General features: G+C 46.4%; 1 protein-coding gene across 1 annotated transcript; it reads left to right on the top strand.

Moving 5' to 3' along the window:
- The first annotated feature begins 16,391 nt into the window (after positions 1-16,391).
- LOC137644332 (uncharacterized) lies at positions 16,392-18,325 on the top strand. The gene is made up of 3 exons (XM_068377321.1): positions 16,392-16,721; positions 17,543-17,977; positions 18,260-18,325. The coding sequence occupies exons 1-3, from the start codon at positions 16,392-16,394 to the stop codon at positions 18,323-18,325; spliced, it is 831 nt and encodes a 276-aa protein (XP_068233422.1).
- Positions 18,326-22,362: the final 4,037 nt, after the last annotated feature.

The following is a 22,362-nucleotide window of genomic DNA, read 5'->3' as shown; positions in this document are numbered from 1 at the left end:
ATATTATGAAATTGAACCCATTGTTTTTCTTAATCTATTAGGACTAATTTTAACATCAAATAGGCCTACTGATGATGGATAAAAAAAGAAAAAAATATTATTTTTGTTTTCTTAGAAACAACTTAAGATTGTAGTTTTCCAGCTGTAAACTGAGGTGAGATTTTCCATTTAGCAACTGCAACATGATATGGAGTACGATTCTCTTAAACCAAAGCAGCTATAAAATCTCTTATTACTTTGTTCATAGTTGTAAGTGAAGAGTTTGGAAAGCAAGATTGAAGAAAGGAAGCCCGTAGGGAGATACCGTAAAAGGCTGGAAAAAAAAAATTATTGCAAACATAATATTTTCATTGTAGGATAAAGAACTGAAAATCCTTCTCTTTCTTTTTGGGTATCATAGGTTGTCGTTTTCATTATCCTCATACTTTTCCTTTTTTCATATTTTCCCTTTCCCTTTTCATCGATGGTTGTTATGGACAATTTTCATGGCGAAACCGAAAGCACTTAGAAGACGCTTTGTTACAGCGTTGACATAATTTAGGTTTGCAATTAAAAAGGATCTCTCTTATACAGAGAGAAGGTATTCTCAGGCTTCATATGAATTCTGACTTTTTAACGATGTATGTGAAGTTTTGATACCATAAACTTGAATTCCTTTCAAATTATACTCTCCATCTCAATAGTTTTGTTTGTGCGTTCGTATGTCTACTTCAACCCTGTGCGAACCTTCACTTTTAACCCAACAGACTAATGTAGATCTAGAGCATTTTGCCTCCCTGTTCTCACTTACTTTTCAAAGTATAAGATGGAACCAACTATCTCTCCCAATCCCTTTGGACTAAGAGTAGCATCAAATAGAGATTATAGATAAGATCATGGGTTGAGTAGCGTTTTAGGAAACACAACTTGAGATAATATTCTATGAGTATGATGTCTTTTAATCACAATATTTCTTGTGTAAACTACCGTGATATTTTGAATGAGTTAAGTGCAACGCTTCTGTGGATATTGTTTAAAAATCTGTGTGTCCCACAGCTTGAATAATTCAGTGATGACGGGACATAATACAAGAAGCAGTAATACAAAGAAGCCTCCACTGAGTTGCCCTTATTATTCGGGAAAAGGATTTTGGCTCAATATTGAAAAAAATGCTTTTATTGCAGTCTGGACATAAGCTTTCAATAGAAATACATAGAAGACAGTAAGTAAGAAAATAACTTTCTGACAGAAAGCAGTATTAGTATGTGTTGAGTGACAATAAACTGACATTTTCTTTGCAGTTTCCTGGAAGGTTTTCTCCATTCAAAGAAACGAGTCCATTTTCTTCTCGTTAATTAAGACCAATATCCTTTATTTCTTTTGAGATCAGTTCTCATTAAAAAAAAAAAATAGATTCAGTTTGGACTCTATAACCTTTACAATGAAACCATTTATCGTTTAAGGGTGTGTACTTCAAGAGTGAGATTACTGGCCTTCTGACAGCCCAGACTCTTTTCAGAGGCAATGTTAACATTCAAAGGAGAAAGGCCGATGTCAACAGTTACCCAATAAAAAAAAGTATTTGAGCAGTTAGGAATAAAATTATGTTATAACTTAGAAGAAAAAATTATCAATTTACTGTATAAAAAAAATATTATGGCTATAAATTCCGTAAATATAATAATTTTCCATACTTTTTAGCTATATCAAGATCCAATAAAGTAGTTTTTATGAGTTGTCAGCGGCTGTAAGCGATTCATCATCGTGACCATTGACAACGTTCATCGCCTGGAAAATCATCGGGAGCATCGACAACGTTCATCACCTGGACAATCAATCTCGGGGCCGCTCTTAGTAAAATTCTCATTGCGGTTCCCGTAGAGTTTTGCCACCATGTCGGTCTTTTATATGGAAGACTCGGGATGGAGCTTTTATCCAGAAGCCAGCAGATACTGTGAAGACTATTTCAACAATCTGGCCTGCGACTGTGATTGTTGTATAACATACCAACAGCGACGTTCCTGGATGTTTAACACCATTGCCTGCTGGACCACCGACGAAATTGACCAAACAGTGTTTAATCACCATAGCAGGTGTAGATGTGAGGGCGGGGTACAAGGATGCCTTTACCAAGCTTGTTAAATACAGAAAATTTGCGAATTAGAAGAAAACAGCTGCCAAGAAAGGGAGTAAACCCCCTCTTAAGAGAAGGAAGACTCCTGAAGAACCTTCACCAGCACCAGTACCAGCCCCACCATCGCCACTTGTGACTCCAAGGACTGAGATCACAGACTCATCCTTGTGTGTCCCTACAACTCCTCAGCAGTCAATTGCAGCAGCAGTCAACCCTTCAACATACGTGCCTGAATTCTCCAATGCCATGGACACCGAACAGGGGGCCAACTCCACGGACGGCAACTACACTGATTGCCTTCAGACATTCCTGCAAGAAGCCACTGCTATTGCAGAGAACATTCCAGCTACACAGCCAAAGAAGCCTCTGCTGAAGTTTCGGCTCTCACATATGAACAATGATCTCTCCTATACCTCTGTTGCTGCCATGGCTGCAATGCCAGGCATGCAACTCACTGCAAGACCCAACAGGAAAGGTGATCTTATCCTCTACCCCAAGGACGTTGAGGGAGCCATATTCCTTCAGGATGACCCCACTTTAACGCTGCTGGATCCTGCTCTTATCAGGTAGAAAGCTGTCATCACCAGGTATCCTGTATCTAAGCCTATCTCCATTGCAACGTCGTGCAGCAACATTGTCTGTGCTGTTTGCTGCATGAGCAAAGAGGACGTTCTAGTTCGACGTCTCATTGCCACCTTCATCGGTCCAGTTCCCTCCAAACTGGATCTAGGAGTCTGGGGAACTTTCCCCATCGAAAAATATACATCTGAGCCCCTTCGATGCTATAAATGCTAACGTTTTGGACATCATAAAGAAGAATGCAGAGGCCCCATCTTCTGCGGTGTCTGCAGCCAGCGACATTGTACAGAAGTGTGCATTAATGCCCACAAAGAAGGACGACACACTACATCCAAGGGCCCCAATAGTTCCAGGCTACACCATGCCTGGAATAAGCACTGCCCAGAATGTATCAAGAGGATAGCAGCTATGAAGAATATGTACCAACCGTGTTTCACACAATTGTACATAATTCCTTTTGTATATATTATGCTTGTATCATCGCTCTTCCCTCGCACTAAAACGAACATGAAAATTCATGTCTGGTTTTTTCTCTGTAATATTGTCTGTCTTGTGAACTTGTTATGTCCTGTTGCCTTGAGGTTTTGTGTATAAGGAGAATGTTCTACAATAATATAACTCAGTCGTTCCCAACCTGTCTTTGAGTTCACAGCCTTACTCGGCGCCGTCACATTGGTGACCCCGGAAGTCGACTCGCTCCCACTGCCTTCCACCCCCACCTCCCTCGCCCCTCCATCGTTGGTACTATGACGGAGACGGACTCAACTGCAGTTGGCGCCGCTGCCGCCCCATTGAAACTTTCACCGTTTGCCAGCAGAGAAGCGTTTGCTTGGTTTCAACGCGCTGAGGTCCACTTTCGTATCAGTGGCGTGACTCACCCAACCACCAAAGCGGATTATCTTCTCGCGGCGATACCCGAGGACACCTTCCCAGAAATATCCGACTGGCTTTGTGAACAAGGAGACACCCCAATAGCGTATGACGCCCTCAAAACATACCCTCTGCAGCAGTACTCGCCGTCGCCAGCCGCCCGTATAGCAAAGCTTTTTCAGCTCTCGCAACAACCGTTGGGGGAGCAAAGGGCTTCGCTTGCCCTCAGGGAAATGACCACTATCGCTCGCCTTCAACCTGCCGCAGACGGCTCTCCTCGTGAGGTGAAACTACTCCGTGCCCTTTGGATACGCCGTTTACCTGAACCTGTACGCGCTGCCATACCCAATGTTGATAGTTTACCCATAAAGGACTTGATGACCAAAGCCGACGCCCTTATGGACAGCTACTTCAAGACCTCCATCAACGCCTCCACCCCTGACAACGAGGATGCCAACTCAACGTCAACCGAAGCTGACATGAATGCCGTAGGACATACACGCCTACCCCGTGACGTGCCGAAACGGCGACAAAGCCGCCCACCACTCACCAATCGCTTGAGCCCCAACGAATGACTTCTACAGACACTTACTACCTCCCATCCGCCGCAGTTTTGCTAATACCACTTCAGATTCGGGGCAACCGCGAAGAAATGTGCCAAAGATTGTCAGTGGCCAAAAAACGTGTAAGTAGGCCATCGCTTGTGGCGGTGGCCTCCCATGTTTCTAATCTTTTCTTTTTACAGGATGCAGGAACGGGCGTGCGATTTTTGGTGGACACGGGTGCTTGTCGTTCTCTTTTGCCAAGGAAACTCTTCAAGGCACAACGTAGTCTGTCTACATCTGCCGAAGTCCACTTGGTGGGTGCCAACGGATCTGTGATACCCACCTACAGTTACGAGAACCTCACATTATCGTTCGGAAACGGTAAATTCAATTGGAAGTTTCTCGTTGCTGACGTCACATTGCCAATCCTCGGTGCGGATTTCCTCTCTCATATCCAACTTCTGATCGATATCGCCCACCGACGATTGGTCAACGCAGACTCGTACTTGTCAACACCTCTTCAACCCGCCCCTTCTAACCTCGCTCTCCACATCAGCGCACCCGCGGATGCCTACGCCCACCTCCTCACGTCGTACCCGGAAGTTTTCCGTCCAGAACTTCGCCAAACGCCCACGGTTCCTGCCAAGCACGGTATTTATCACCATATCAAGACGATGGGACCCCCAGTCTTCGCAAAATTCAGACGTCTGGCACCGGAACGATTGGCAGCCGCCAAACAGACGTTCGCAGAAATGCGGGGATTACAGGCGCCTGAACATGCAAACAGAACCGGATCACTACCCCCTCCCAAACATCGCCGATGTAACCTCCTACCTGCACAAAGCGAAGGTTTTCTCTACGCTCGACCTCCTGAAGGGGTATTATCAGGTGCCTATGAACCCAGAAGACATCCCCAAGACCGCCATCACCACTCCGTTTGGCACATACACCTTCAATTACTCCTGTTTTGGCCTTCGTAATGCTCATGGATGGCATCTTAGGGGACCTCCCTTTCTGTGTATGTTATGTGGACGACATACTTGTGTTCTCCTCCTCAAAAGAGGAACACCTCCGTCACCTGCGCATTGTGCTCGACCGCCTGCAACAAAACGGCCTTGTAGTCCGTTACGACAAGTGTACCTTTGGCGCCAACGAAGTGTCGTTCTTAGGGCACCGTATCACTCCTGAAGGAGTCCATCCCCTCCCTGAGAAGGTAGAGCCGTTCAGAATTTCCCCGCGCCCTCGACCGTCAATGCTCAGCAGGAATTCTTGGGCATGATTAACTATTATCTCCGTTTTTTGCCAGCCATTGCCGCCACTCTTGCTCCCCTCTACGCCTCCCTCAAGGGCAAGCCAAAGGACCTGAAGTGGGGTCCCCTTCAAGAAGCAGCCTTCTGCAATGCAAAGAAGGCCCTATCAACTGCTGCGGCTCTCACTTTTCCTATCCCACACGCCCCTCTCCTTCTCTCCACCGATGCCAACGACATTGCTATTGGTGCAGTACTCGAGCAGGTGGTCAAAGGCTCGCCCCGCCCATTGGCCTTCTTCAGTAGAAAACTGTCCAAGGCAGAATCTGGTTATTCTACCTTCGATCGAGAATTGTTGGCAGTGCACTTGGCTGTCCGTCACTTTCGCTATTTCTTAAAAGGGACGCCCTTCGTCATTCGCAGAGACCACATGCCTCTGGTGCACGCCTTCACTCGACAGTGTGACGCCTGGTCCGCCCGTCAACACCGACATCTCTTCGCCGGGGCGGAATACAATTGCACCCTCCAATACGTCCCTGGGAATATGAATCCCGTTGCCGATGCCCTGTCAAGAAACACGTTGGCTGCCGTTCAACTGGGATTGGATTACAACGCCTTGGCTGAAGCCCAACGACAGGATCCAGAGTATCAAGCTTGTAGGACATCCTGCACGTCCCTCCATTGGGAAGATTTTTTCCCTCGAAGACTCCAACACCACCCTCCTCTGTGACGTCAGTACTGGTAGACCGCGACCTTGGATTCCTGCTCCCATGCGCCGACAGGTGTTTGATTTCATCCACGGCCTTTCACATCACACGTGCCGTTCTAATGCACAGCTGCTGAAGGCAAAGTTCATTTGGCACGGCATTTCTAAGGATGCTAAGGATTGGGTCCGCGCCTGTACTTCTTGCCAGACTTCCAAAGTACATCGACACACGGATTCAGGAGTGGGCACCTTTCCTCAACCTCAGCGTCGTTTCGCACACATTCACGTCGACGTTGTAGGCCCCCTACCCACATCACAAGGACATCGTTACCTGTTTACCGTCATCGACCGCTCCACTCGTTGGCCTGAAGCCATTTCCATGGAAACTGCAACGTCCGCCTTATGTACATCTGCCTTACCTTCTGGATGGATTTCAAGATTCGGTATCCCTGAGCATATTACTTCTGACAGGGGAACCACCTTCACCTCTCAATTGTGGACGTCATTAGCGAATCTCCTGGGCATTACCCTATATCAGACCACTGCCTACAATCCCGCTGCCAATGGAATGGTTGAACGTTTTCATCGCACCCTCAAAGTAGCTTTGATGTCCCGCTGCAAGGATTGCAATTGGTTTACTCAGCTTCCCTGGGTCCTCCCTGGACTAAGGACCACTCCTAAAGACGCCCTCGACGTCTCGGCAGCTGAAATGGTGTATGGCGATCCGTTGGTCGTCCCTGCCGAATATTTTCCTTCTACAACCTCCTCCAACGATCTCCAGCGCATACGTCACGTCGTGGGAAAATTTACTCCGTGCCGCCAGACTTACAAGCCCCCAGCGAAGCATCACATACTAACGGACTTGCACTATGCAACGCACGTATTCCTGCGCAACAACACCAGCAAGCCACCACTAACGCCCCCTTACACGGGCCCTTTCCTTGTGATCCGACGCAGTCTGAAAGCATTCCTCTTAAACATTCGGGGCAAAGAAGACTGGGTCTCCATTGATCGTCTAAAACCTGCTTATCTTCTGCCAGATGACCCGCTTACAGTTCGCCTCTCTAGATCAAGGCGCCCTATTTAACATGTACAGTATGTCATTTTTAGGGGGGGGAGCCATGTACCAACCGTGTTTCACACAATTGTACATAATTCCTTTTGTATATATTATGCTTGTATCTTCGCTCCTCCCTCGCACTAAAACGAACATGAAAATTCATGTCTGGTTTTTCCTCTGTAATATTGTCTGTCTTGTGAACTTGTTATATCCTGCTGCCTTGAGGTTTTGTATATAAGGAGAATGTTCTACAATAATATAACTTAGTCGTTCCCAACCTGTCTTTGAGTTCACAGCCTTACTCGGCGCCGTCACAAATACATCCTCTCCAAACCAATAGAAACCAGCTCCAATCCAACCACCGAAAGACCAGAAAACTCATCGCCAGAAAAGACAGCGCCAGCCAGCTACTGCTCCTGCGCCAGCACCTGCGACTGCTCATCAAAAGGACCAGCAATGACCTGCAACTGCTCCTCATAAGGACCAGCACCGACCAGCAAAAGTTCCTCATAAGGATCAGCACCAGCCTGCAATTGTTCCTCACAAGGACCAGCACCGACCAGCAACTGTTCCTCATAAGGATCAGCACCGACCTGCAACTGCTCCTCATAAAGACCAGCAACGACCCTCATCCTCATTCACTTCCCACACCTTGGCTCAAGAAATTGAGTCTCTCACCTTGCAAGACCTCATACATATCACCTTCCAGATCCTTACCAGAGTCCTTTCCTTATCCTCGACCCCCACCTTCCTGCAACTCCTGCAACAATTTCAGTTTCCAGCCACAGAGCAGGGATAAGCCTCTTTGCTTAAATCTACTCCTTTTCTCTCCTACTGCTAATTCCTTCTCTCCTCTCCCAGTCTCTCCTACTTACCAGGACTTGCTGCTATTAATACTTTTTCTTTAACTAAACTTTTTCTTTTGTGTACCTAAAAAGGAGTCCCCTTTTTCGGGCTACTTTCTGCCTCTATCCATGCCTTGTCAAATCCTCCTTAATCCCTCATCCTGCATCTTTTTTCCTGTTCCAGACTCTTTCAAATCCAACATCTCCTTTTTTAACACACAATTTTTGGCTCCTTTGGAGTTCTCGTACCAGATTGTTATCCTCCTACGGGCTGTCCAGGACAAGAGTCCGTGTCATGCTGCAGGCATGGCAATCTTCACGAATGAACAAACGACCCGATTCATCAGTCTTCCTGCAACGTCTCTGCTAGGAGCTCCTCAGTGCATCGGCAACAAAATTGCGCTAATTTTCAGTGTCAATCTAAGCCTAAGGGATTCTATACCTATTTTTATGAAGTCTAAGGGTTTTTATACCTCTCTTCGATTCTTGCACAAGTCTACGGACTTGCCAACTAGATTTTCACCTCCCGTCGTCCATGGAGGGAGGCGACGATACTGATCACCCCACTGTGGGGAGCTCCAAAACCCAGTTTTCAATAAACTACTTCTAGATGTAAAAAATCTTAACCAAGATGAACACCAAGTGATCAATCAGGAAAATGAGACAGAAAACGAAAAGAATATTGAAGACTCTGACTTTACTTCTCCTCCCACTTTTCAGAGAAAACGTGGTGCCTCCTCGTCCCCTCCACCTGGCTTTCAAGCTGCTAAGATGCAAAACCAGGCCTCCTCTCACAGTGTCAATTATTCACTCAACCTCCAACTCACCAACTCTGATGATGAGCACGAGGATGATTTACCCATCACACCTTCAAGGACCACCTCTCCCCATTCTCAAGATGGGGAATCTCTTACTAATAGCATAAATGAAGATCCAGATGATACCAACTCACAACCACGGGTCGAAGCACGTTCTAAAAAAATAACGTTAAGAAAATTAAGGTTCCTTCCCCTTCTCCTCCCGCACTCTTTAAGTACAAATCCATCAACACAGCTGAGTGTAGTGCTTATGCCCAGGTAGTGGGGATAGAGAAAACATATCCCCATATTAACATCACTGTCATACCTAATTTGGATGGTGACATGATTCTCTCTCCCCATGACATGACAGCAAATAACATTTTGAGTTTCATTGACACTCCAGTTAAACTTGACCCCTCCCAATTACGCAGAATCTATATAGTCTGCGGATACTCTTACAAGTGTACCAACCGTGTGTCACACGATCGTACATAAATTATTTTGTATATATTATGCTTGTATCTGCGCTCTTCCCTCGCACTAAAAAGAACCAGAACAAACATGTCTATGTGTCGCCTATGTAACATTGTCATTTCTCGAACATGTATTTTCCTGTTGCCTTGAGGTTTTGTATATAAAGGAGAGTGTTCTTTAATAATACTACTCAGTTGATTGCTTCCTGCCTTTGAGTCCAAACCTTTCTCTCGGCCCGTCACATTGGTGACCCCAGAAGTCGACTCGCTTCCACCGCCTTCCACCCCCACCCCCTCGCCCCTCCATCATTAGTACTATGATGGACTCTACGGCAGTTGGCGATACGGCCGCTCCATTCAAACATTCATCGTTTGCCACCGGAGAGGAGTTTGCTTGGTTTCAGCGCGCAGAAGTCCAGTTTCGCATCAAGGGCGTGACTCGCTCAACCACCAAAGCAGATTATGTTCTCGCGGCGATACCCGAAGACACCTTCCCAGAAATATCCGACTGGCTTTATGAACAAGGAGACACCCTAATAGCCTATGACATCCTCATAACATACCTTCTGCAGCCCTACTCGCCGTCGCCAGCCGCCCGTATAGCAAAGCTTTTTCAGCTCTCGCAACAACCGTTGGAGGACCAAAGGGCTTCGCTTGCCCTTAGGGAAATGACCAGTATCGCTCGCCTTCAACCTGCCGCAGACGGCTCTCCTCGTGAGGTGAACCTATTTCGTGCCCTTTGGACACGCCGTTTACCCAGACCTATATGCGCTGCCATACCCGATGTCGATAGTTTACCCATAAAGGACTTGATGACCAAAGCCGACGCTCTTATGGACAGCCACTTCAAGACCTCCATCAACGCCTCCACCCCTGACGAAGAGGATGCCTATTCAACGTCAACAGAAGCTGACATGAATGCCGTAGGACATACACGCCTACCCCGTGACATGCCGAAGCAGCGACAAAGCCGCCCACCACCCACCAATCGCTCGAGCCCCAAGGAACGACTTCTACAGCCACTTACTACCAACCATCCACCGTAGTTTTGCTACTACCACTTCAGATTCGAGGCAACTGCGAAGAAATGTGCCAAGGATTGTCAGTGGCCAAAAAACGTGTAAGTAGGGCATCGCTCGTGGCTGTGGCATCCCGTGTTTCTAATCTTTTCTTTTTACAGGATGCAGGAACGGGCATGTGATTTTTGGTAGACACGGGTGCTTGTCGTTCTCTTTTGCCAAGGAAACTCTTCAAGGCACGACGTAGTCTGTCTATATCTGCCGACATCTGCTTGGTAGCTGCCAACGGATCTGCGATACCCACCTACTGTTACGAGAACCTCACATTATCGTTCGGAAACGGTAAATTCAATTGGAAGTTTCTCGTTGCTGATGTCACAATGCCAATCCTTGGTGCGGATTTCCTCTCTCATTTCCACCTTCTGGTCGATGTCGCCCACCGACGATTGGTCAACGCAGACTCGTACATGTCGACACCTCTTCAACCCGTCCCCTCTAACCTCGCTCTCCACATCAGCGCACCCATGGATGCCTACGCCCACCTCATCACGTCGTACCCGGAAGTTTTCCGTCCAGAACTTCGCCAAACGCCCACGGTTTCTGCCAAGCACGGTATTTATCACCATATCAAGATGACGGGACCCCCAGTCTTCGCAAAACTCAGACGTCTGGCACCGGAACGATTGACAGCCGCCAAACAGAAATTCGCCGAAATGGAGGAAATGGGCCTTTGCCAAAAGGCCTCCAGCCCATGGTCGTCACCCTTACACATCGTTCTGAAGAAAGATGGCTCCCTCTGTCCGTGCGGAGATTATAGGCGCCTGACCATGCAAACGGAGCCGGATCACTACCCCCTCCCATACATTGCCAACATGACCTCCTACCTGCACAAAGCAAAGGTTTTCTCTACGCTCGACCTCCTGAAGGGGTATTATCAGGTGCCTATGAACCCAGAAGACATCCCCAAGACCGCCATCACCACTCCGTTTGGTACATACACCTTCAATTACTCCTATTTTGGCCTTCGTAATGCTGGGGCCACGTTTCAGCGTCTCAAGGATGGCATCTTAGGGGACCTCCCTTTCTGTGTATGTTATGTGGACGACATACTTGTGTTCTCCTCCTCAAAAGAGGAACACCTCCGTCACCTGCGCCTCGTGCTCGACCGCCTGCAACAAAATGGCCTTGTAGTCCGGTACGACAAGTGTACCTTTGGCGCCAACGAAGTGTCGTTCTTAGGGCACCGCATCACTACTGAAGGAGTCCACCCCCTCCCTGAGAAGGTAGAGCCGTTCAGGACTTCCCTGTGCCCACGACCGTCAAAGCTCTGCAGGAATTTTTGGGCATAATCAACTATTATCACCATTTTCTGCCGGCCATTGCAGCCACTCTTGCTCCCCTCTACGCCTCCCTCAAGGGCAAGCCAAAGGGCCTGAAGTGGGGTCTCCTTCAAGAAGCAGCCTACTGCAATGCAAAGAAGGCCCTATCAACTGCTGCGGCTCTCACTTTTCCTATCCCACATGCCCCTCGCCTTCTCTCCACCGATGCCAGCGACGTCGCTATTGGTCCAGTACTCGAGCAGGTGGTCAACGGCTCCCCCCGCCCATTGGCCTTCTTCAGCAGAAAACTGTCCAAGGCAGAATCGGGTTATTCAACCTTCGATCGAGAATTGCTGGAGGTTCACTTGGCTGTCCGTCACTTTTGCCATTTCTTAAAAGGTCCGCCCTACATCATTCGCACAGACCACATGCCTCTGGTGCACGCCTTCACTCGACTGTCTGACTCCTGGTCCGCCCGTCAACGCCGACATCTCTCCGCCGTGGCTGAATACAATTGCACCATTCAATACGTCCCTGGGAAAATGAATCCCGTTGCCGATGCCCTGTCAAGAAACACGCTGGCTACCGTTCAACTGGGATTAGATTACAACGCCCTGGCTGAAGCCCAATGACAAGATCCAGAGTATCAAGCATGTAGGACATCCTGCACGTCCCTCCGTTGGGAAGACTTTCCCCTCGAAGACTCCAACACCACCCTCCTCTGTGACGTCAGTACTGGTAGACCGCGACCTTGGATTCCTGCTCCCATGCGACAGAAGGTGTTTGATTTCATTCACGGCCTTTCACATCCCTCGTGCCGTTTTACTGCACAGCTGCTGAAGGCAAAGTTCATTTGGCACGGCATTTCTAAGGATGCTAAGGATTGGGTCCGCGCCTGTACTTCTTGCCAAACTTCCAAAGTACCTCGACACAAGGATTCAGGAGTGGGCACCTTTCCTCAACCTTAGTGTCGTTTCGCACACATTCACATCGACAATGTGGGCCCCCTACCCACATCACAAGGACATCGTTACCTGTTTACCGTCATCGACCGCTCCACTCATTGGCCTGAAGCCATTCCCATGAAAACTGCAACATCCGCCTCATGTACATCTGCCTTACTCTCTGGATGGATTTCAAGATTTGGTATCCCTAAGCATATTACTTCTGACAGGGGAACCACTTTCACCTCTCAATTGTGGACATCATTAGCGAATCTCCTGGGCCTCACCCTACACCAGACAACGGCCTACAACCCCGCTGCCAATGGAATGGTTGAACGTTTTCATCGCACCCTCAAAGCAGCTTTGATGTCCCGCTGCAAGGATTGCAACTGGTTTACTCAGCTTTCCTGGGTCATCCTGGGACTAAAGACCACTCCTAAAGACGCCCTCGACGTCTCGGCAGCTGAAATGGTGTATGGCGACCTGTTGGTCGTCCTTGCCGAATTTTTTCCTTCTACAACCTCCTCCGACGATCTCCAGCGCATACGTCACGTCGTGGGAAAATTTACTCCATGCCTCCAGACTTACAAGCCCCCAGCGAAGCATTACATACCAACAGACTTGCATTCTGCAACGCACATCTTCCTGCGCAACGACACTACCAAGCCACCGCTAACGCCCCCTTACACGAGTCCTTTCCTTGTGATCTGACGCAGTCCGAAAGCATTCCTACTAAACATTCGTGGCAAAGAAAAGTGGGTCTCCATTGATCGTCTAAAATCTGCTAATCTACTGCCAGATGACCCGCCTACAGTTCGCCTCTCTAGATCAAGGCGCCCTATTTAACATATACAGTATGTCATTTTTAGGGGGGGAGCCATGTACCAACCGTGTGTCACACGATCGTACATAAATTATTTTGTATATATTAAGCTTGTATCTGCGCTCTTCCTCCACACTAAAAAGAACCAGAACAAACGTGTCTATGTGTCGCCTATGTAACATTGTCATTTCTCGAACATGTGTTTTCCTGTTGTCTTGAGGTTTTGTATATAAAGGAGAGTGTTCTTTAATAATACTACTCAGTTGATTGCTTCCTGCATTTGAGTCCTAACCTTTCTCTCGGCCCGTCACACAAGTATGACACTGACCGTTTGCTTAAACACCCTTCCATTGTCAAAGCAGAAAGGTGCACCCCTAAGGATGAGGGGTGTTTCCAATAAAGTAAAATTTACTTTTGTGGGCCCTCCTCCTGAACGTGTAGATTTAGGTATCTGGGGAAAATTTAGAGTACAGGACTATAATCCTCCCCTCCTCAGATATCACAGGTGCCAGAGATATGGGCACCATAAAAATAACTGCCATGCTGCCCATCCTGTGTGCGGCATCTGCTCAAAAAGACATGACACCTCCACCTGCCTTACTAAATATAAGGCAGGGGAACCAACACAACCACGTTGCCCTCATTGCAAGCAACCCCATCTTTCCTGGAGAGAACGTTGCCCTGAGAGACTCAGGAGGAAATATGCGAGGTGGGGCCAAATCCCCCCCCCCACCCCTCCAACACTGGCACGGCTGGCTCCATCCTAAATCACCCTTCCCAACAACAACAACATCCTGCTCCTGCTAACCCTCCACCCAGGCCTCCACCCAAAACCTACCCCTCCTATGGCGCTGCCCTAAAATAATCTACCCGACCTAAGTCCACCCTACAAACAAATAACTCCTTCATCTCAACCTGCCTCCCTCTTTGAAATCCCTGCCTCCCAACTAAAACCTCAGAGACCACCTAGATCCCCTAGATCCCCCAGACCTACCCCTCCCCCCAAACCTCAACCCAATCCTGCTCCTAAACAACACCTCCTTACTCCCTCAGAAGTAACCTACAACCCCAACCCTCAACATCTCGCGATCCTACCCCTCCTGCCCCTAGCACATCCTCCAACAGTCACTATCCTCCATTCCAACATCAAAACACTACTCCAACAGCCTCACTATCTCCTCAATCCCATCCTATCCTTAACTTTTTCCTGCAACCCAGTTTCCTGGAGCCAGCCTTCATCTCCTTTCTACAGAAATTCTTCCCCAATCTAGTCAAAGATGAGACCTTAAAGTCTGCAATCGGGTTCATCGTTGACACCCTTGCTTGTGCTCTCTCATCTTAAATTTCTCAGACTCCGTCAGTGATGTGAGTTTACCCCCTTCCCCTTTACCACAGGGGAATAACTATATCAATGTGTTACAATGGAACATCTCAGGAATTAGGCCAAAGTAAACTATTCTGCAGTCTCAGGTAGCCATACAGAAGCCAGACATCACCCTCTTGCAGGAAACACTACTAAGAAAACACACCACTTTCAAATTTGCAAATTACAAGGTACACAGAACCCACTTCACCGACACTAGTCGTGACTTGCTAACATTAATAAAAAACACAATTTCCTCCCAAGGAATTACTAATATTGACTGTCACGACGCAGAGACACTTAGTGTACAAATTACCCTATTAAACACCACACTTACAATACATAATATCTACAGAACCCCTACAAGAGATATTGATGCTAATCCACTTTTTGCGGATGCCTAGGCACAGAGTACCATCTTCTCAGGCGACATTAATGCCCATCACCCCTTCCTTAAGTCTATGTCCCCCACCAATGCCACTGGGGAGCATCTCTACTCTCTACTTGGGGATTTTCCAGGCGTGAAACTCCTCAATAATGTATACATGCCCACTCATATTGCTGGGGGACGTCTGGATCTTACATTCGTCTCCCCAGACTTATGCAACAACTCCTCTTAGGACTTGCATCCTGTTTTCACCAGCGATCACTATGGCACTATTTTCTCTCTTCGGTTGGAGAAATTGCCAGACCCTCCTCCTCCTCCAAGGAGATGGAACCCTGATGTCGCAAAATGGGATCTCTTTGAGCAGCACATGACTTCAGGGGCTGAAAGATATTCTGCTGAACCTCCAGGAGACACTGATAGCATTCTCCAATCACTCAGTGAACAACTAACTGAGGCTGCGGCATCTACTATGCCACAGAAAAAATCCTTTTCTAAAGATCATAAAGACTCATGGTACAGTAATCCCAGGATTAAAGCCATGAATAAGCAGCTCAATCGTATCAGAAAACTCTTTCGAAGACTCAACACTGATACACTTCATCAAAGCCTGATCGCAGTGGCACAGCACTCCGCCCAGGTGGCAAAAGAAGTTAAAAATGAAAAAAGGTACGATCGGTGCGCCTTGGGTAATACTACCACTCCTTTGAGAGAGATCTGGGGCTGGTTCAATAAAGTCTCTGGTAAGAGAACAACTGTAAGGGTGTCACATCCGGATCCTCCTGCTCAGTCTCTACTACTGGCAAAAGAGTTTTCCAACCGATCTAAGTCTGAAAACCTCGCTCCAGAGGCCAGACATAGACAAGGGGTCCTTTACCCTATTAGGATGAACATGGTCAGTGCAGCTTGCAACATATCTGATGATACTGATGCATCGTATACCATGGATGAACTCAACATTGCCCTTTCCAAGACAAAAGACACAGCTCCAGGAACAGTACTTATCACCTACAGCATGCTCAAACGCATGGGTGACCCAGCAAAGAAGATATATCTACAACTTATCAACCAAACCAATGTTGAAAGAGTTAGACCTCGGCTCTGGAGGCAGCAGGATACTCAACCTGTTCCCAAACCAAAAGAGGAAAACGCCTACAGGCCTATAGCTCTGATCACTTGTATGGAAAAGGTTGCAGAACGTAAGGTCCTAAATTGAATTAAATGGAAGGTTGGTAAATTACACCATAGGCTGTATGCATTCACCGATGGTATAGGCACTCATGAATGCCTTACAAACATTATGGCCACCATTAACGAGTCACAAGCACTTGTAGTCTTCCTGGACCTGGAGAAGGCTTTTGAACTTGCCAGTGCGGCTGCAATACTCATCTCTCTTGTACGCAAGAGAGTAACAGGTCACCTGCTGTCTTGGGTCCAAGAGTACACTCAAGGCCGGGAAGCTAGAGTCACTTTCCAAGGTGCCACTTCACCTTTCCTTCCCCTGGAGAATGGCACTCCTCAGGGGGAAATATTAAGCCCATTCCTATTTAATGTTCTCGTTGAAAACTTATTGTTAGTAGAACTCCTCAAAGGATTAGAGGTGTTCATATATGCAGATGATATCTGTATTGTATGTCCACACTCTGTTCGTTTTCAGTCTCAAAAAATGCATAGAGCCCTTACGGCCATTGCCCATGAATGTAATGAACTAGGTTTCAAAATTAACCCCCTTAAAACTAGGGCAATGGCTATTAGGTATGTTGAGCCTCCTCCCCTTCTTTTTATAGGCAACAACCCCATTGAGTGGCTTGAAAATTTCATTTACCTTTGTGTCAGTATTAATCATAAGCTTCTCCCCCATACCCAGGCTAAATTGCTTACACATAAAGTTAACTCTCGTTATTCTGCAATGAAAAGAATAACTACTTTTAAAAAAAGGAGTCTCTTCTCATTTATTGAGACTATTCTATGTGCATGCTGTAAGATCACAGGTTGAGTAGGCTTCCCCTGCTCTCACTTCCCTCCCTTCAATTCTGCTGTCTTCACCTGAAGTTATCCTAGATAATGTTATGAGATTAATTACTGGTGCCCCTATGTGGAAAAGGCTTCACCTTCTCAGGCAAGAAAGCAACCTGTTATCTCTTGCAGATCGAATAAAAATGCGTATGTGTTGCATCATTATCAAAACAATTAAAGTGAATAAAAAATTCCCCACTTAAAAATAAAATAAACAGATTCATAAATTTGCATGAAGACTTAGAACTCCCTAATCATTATATTGGTAAACTCATTCAAGTAATTAGATATGTTAACCTCCAACAAGTCAGACTTGACGTAAAGAATGATATACTTGATGTAAATAATGTCCCTCAAGCACCCTGGAGCCCTGGTCCAATTGAAGTAAATTACACTGTTCTTCCAGCATTTAAATCTCAATGTTCTCCCCAACAGTTAAAAACTGTAGCTTTGACTTCCATTGCCACTACTAGTGCCACTAATGTTTATTACACAGATGGCTCCCTAGACATGAATTTACCTGCTGCTGGTTCTGCTGTCTTCACCAGCACCTTTTCCAGTGGCTGGAGGCTTTCTGACCATGCTTCCATCCTACAAGCAGAACTCTATGCCATTGCAAAGGCATTGGAGAATTCTCTCTCAAAATACGGTCACACTACCATTCACACCGCCTCAAGAGGTGCTATACAGAGAATTTTAAAACGTAAATTTAATGAGAATATCTTCTTGATTAGCAGCATAAAGGCTATGGTTACAGCCCATGCTCTGAGGAGCAGGAAAGTTACCCTCAAGTGGATTCCAAGTCACGTAGGTATTCATGGAAATGATGAAGCTGATCGCCTCGCCAATAGTGCTCCGAGGTGTCTCACTGTAAGCAGAGCATGCAGACCCTCTCTCTCACATATCAAAAAGTTAATGTCTGACTATTGTCATGTCCAAAAGAAAAGTTTAATTCGACAAGTTTTACATGAGGGCTCCTATTCTGCTAAGTGATACACTGAGGTAACTAATATCCTCCCCTATAATATGTCTGAATCTCTCAGCAGAAAATTAACCACCATTTTTTTTTCAGATTACGTCTCGGCTATCTCTGCAGCTGGCAGATTGTTAGTATAGAAAATAGACCATGTACTAATTGTGATCTTCCTACAGGTGCTGAACCATTGGAAAACTACCCTTTATCTTGCAGAGAATCCTTCCCCCTCTGACAATCCATAAATCTCCCTCCTCCTTACAGAGCTGTACAAGTAACTAAACATACTAGAAAACACACACACAAACTTTCGGGCTTTTTATGCTCTTATCCCCCTCCCATATAACTAAATAATGTAATGTAAACACTTAGATTGAATTAGGTTACTCTATACATACTGTTTATATGCGTAATTAATCCCATATAAAGTAAATTCCCAACATAGTCCTTGTGGAAATTCTTTCCACGCTTTATTTTAGTCAACCCCGTTATTCCATTTTTTATTTTTTGTTTGTTATTTTCTGGGTTTTACGCATCTCTTTTTTCTTTTGTTTCCTTTGTAACCTTCATTATTATACCCTTAAATATTCATTGCTGCTAACATGTCCATCATTCCCCTGTAATGCTTTACCTTTCATCACCTCATTACTCTGTAGATGATTTTATCTCATTTCCTGAGCTCACAGTACATTGTTTGACGATGCAACCGACCGTCGACAATTTTTAAGAAAAAAACAGCACTTGGTTGCGTTCTGTTCCAAATGCTCTTGAAGCTTTGGAAGTTTAACCACAATTCGTTTGTATTTAAGTAACTTTTTAATTTACGTAACTCATTGATCTTAGCTTATTGCTATTTACATCTCAGTACCTATTTATAAGTCTGTTTAGCTAGGATTTTATTGCCCGAGAGGAATGTGTTCAAAGTAGTGAGTAGAACTTTTGGTATTATTTCAGTCACCATTTTTACTTTCATTGGTTGATTAGTTATTTGATTACTGATTTACGATTTAATTGATTTGACCATTTTCTTAGCATTTTTCATTTTTCATATGCCATGTGGTCTTTATTTAAATTTGAATTAGGTAGTTTTGCTGTTTTTTTCCTGTGTCTGTTAGGTGAAAATTCCTGTTGTGCTTTATGGAAATAAACGCCATTTTTAGGTTAAAATTATTTACTGTTTTTTAACTTGACCTTTACATTTTGAAATGACTAAATGCGTTATCAGATGAGGAGAGATATGACTTAAGGGTAAGTTTATATTTACATCAATCTAAAGCTATCGGTGTCAATCCTTTATCGTAATGTTATACGGTATTACCTCCCGGTGGTCCTTAAGACGCTTTGACTTTTACAGTATTGCTCCCCCTAACTCTTTGTGAAACTGTCGTTAACGTAACTGATTCAGTCAAACTACACTTGATTGGGATTTACTATTCTGCGCCCTGGAGTAGCGTCTGAACATAAAGGTGATGTGATGGTGCCGAGAGAAAGGTTGTGAACTCAAAGGCAGTGTGAAAGCAACTCAGTTAATTTATTATGGAACACTCTCCTTTATATACAAAACCTTAAGGCAACAGGAAATTACATGTTTGAGAAAATTACAATGTTACATAGGCGACACACAGACATGTTTATTCTGGTTCTTTTTAGTGCTAGGGAAGAGCGAAGATACAAGCATAATATATACAAAAGGAATTATGTACAATTGTGTGACACACGGTTGGTACATGGCTCCCCCCCCCTAAAAATGACATACTGTACATGTTAAATAGGGCGGCCTGATCTAGAAAGGCGAACTATAGGCGGGTCATCTGGCAGTAGATAAGCAGGTTTTAGACGATCAATGGAGACCCAGTCTTCTTTGCCCCGAATGTTTAGGAGGAATGCTTTCGGACTGCGTTGGATCACAAGGAAAGGGCCCGTGTAAGGGAGCGTTAGCGGTGGCTTGGTAGGGTCGTTGTGCAGGAAGACGTGCGTTGCAGAGTGAAGGTCTGTTGGTATGTAATGCTTCGCTGGGGGCTTGTAAGTCTGGCGGCATGGAGTGAATTTTCCCATGACGTGACGTATGCGCTGGAGATCGTCCGAGGAGGTTGTAGAAGGAAAAAATTCGGCAGAGACGACCAACGGGTCACCATACACCATTTCAGCTGCAGAGACATCGAGGGCATCTTTAGGAGTGGTCCTTAGTCCCAGGAGGACCCAGGGAAGCTGAATAAACCAGTTGCAATCCTTGCAGCGAGACATCAAAGCTGCTTTGAGGGTGCGATGAAAACGTTCAACCATTCCATTGGCAGCGGGGTTGTAGGCCGTTGTCTGATGTAGGGTGATGACCATGGGCTGGAGGCCTTTTGGTGAAGGCCCATTTCCTCCATTTCGGCGAACGTCTGTTTGACGGCTGCCAATCCTTCCAGTGCCAGACGTCTGAATTTTGCGAAGACTGGGGGTCCTGTCGTCTTGATATGGTGATAAATACCGTGCTTGGCAGGAACCGTGGGTGTTTGGCGAAGTTCTGGACAGAAAACTTCCGGGTACGACGTGAGGAGGTGGGCGTAGGCATCCGTGGGTGCGCTAATGTGGAGAGCAGGGTTAGAGGGGGCTTGTTGAAGAGGTGTCGACAAGTACGATTCTGCGTTGACCAATCGTCGGTGGGTGACATCGACCAGAAGGTGGAAATGAGAGAGGAAATCCGCACCGAGGATTGGCATTGTGACGTCAGCAACGAGAAACTTCCAATTGAATTTACCGTTTCCGAATGATAATATGAGGTTCTCGTAACCGTAGGTGGGTATCGCAGATCCGTTGGCAGCTACCAAGCGGACGTCGGCAGATGTAGACAGACTACGTCGTGTCTTGAAGAGTTTCTTTGGCAAAAGAGAACGACAAGCACCCGTGTCTACCAAAAATCGCACACCCGTTCCTGCATCCTATAAAAAGAAAAGATTAGATACACGGGAGGCCACCACCATGAGCGATGGCCTACTTATACGTTTTTTGGCCACTGACAATCCTCAGCACATTTCTTCGCAGTTGCCCAGAATCTGAAGTGGTAGTAGCAAAACTGCGGCGAATGGGAGGTGGTAAGTGGCTGTAGAAGTCGTTTGTTGGGGCGCGAGCGATTGGTGGGTGGTGGGCGGCTTTGTCTGTACTTCGACACGTCACGGTGTGGGCGTGTATGTCCTACGGCATTCATGTCAGCTTCAGTTGACGTTGAATAGGCTTCCTCTTCGTCAGGGGTGGAGGCATTGATGGAGGTCTTGAAGTGGCTGTCCATAAGGGCGTAGGCTTTGGTCATCAAGTCCTTTATGGGTAAACTATCGACATCGGGTATGGCAGCGCGTATAGGTCCGGGTAAACGGCGTATCCAAAGGGCATGAAGTAGGTTCACCTCACGAGGAGAGCCGTCTGCGGCAGGTTGAAGGCGAGCGATACTGGTCATTTCCCTGAGGGCAAGCGAAGCCCTTTGGTCCCCCAACGGTTGTTGTGAGAGCTGAAAAAGCTTTGCTACACGGGCGGCTGGTGACGGCGAGTACTGCTGCAGAAGGTATGTTTTTTGGGAGTCATAGGCTATTGGGGTGTCTCCTTGTTCACAAAGCCAGTCGGATATTTCCAGGAAGGTGTCCTCGGGTATCGCCGCGAGAACATAATCTGGTTTGGTGGTTGAGCAAGTCACGCCATTGATGCGAAACTGGACTTCTGCGCGCTGAAACCAAGCAAACGCCTCTCCACTGGCGAACGGTGAAAGTTTCAATGGGGCGGCCGCAGCGCCAACTGCTGTAGAGTCCGTCATAGTACCAACGATGGAGGGGCGAGGGAGGTGGGGGTGGAAGGCAGTGGGAGCGATTCGACTTCCAAGGTTACCAATGTGACGGTGCCGAGAGAAAGGTTGTGAACTCAAAGGTAGTGTGAAAGCAACTGAGTTAATTTATTATGGAACACTCTCCTTTATATACAAAACCTCAAGGCAAAAGGAAATTACATGTTTGAGAAAATGACAATGTTACATAGGTGACACGCAGACATGTTTATTCTGGTCCTTTTTAGTGCGAGGGAAGAGCGAAGATACAAGTATAATACATACAAAAGGAATTATGTACAATTGTGTGACACACGGTTGGTGCAGTGATATCGGTGCCGACAGTCCCGGTATAGAATAATCTTTGGACTTAAACGTGTGTAAGGAAGACGGTTCTCTAGTTTGTCAAGTGTGAGAGTGTTGGCGCTCTATCCTTTAGGCTCGGGTCCGGAAATCAGAAACGGGGAGAGCTTTCCCGGAATTATTTCC

The sequence above is a fragment of the Palaemon carinicauda genome, chromosome 7 (assembly GCF_036898095.1).
Source record: "Palaemon carinicauda isolate YSFRI2023 chromosome 7, ASM3689809v2, whole genome shotgun sequence".
NCBI classification, from domain to species: Eukaryota; Metazoa; Arthropoda; class Malacostraca; order Decapoda; family Palaemonidae; genus Palaemon; species Palaemon carinicauda.
This window is presented reverse-complemented; position numbering and strand designations above follow the sequence as displayed.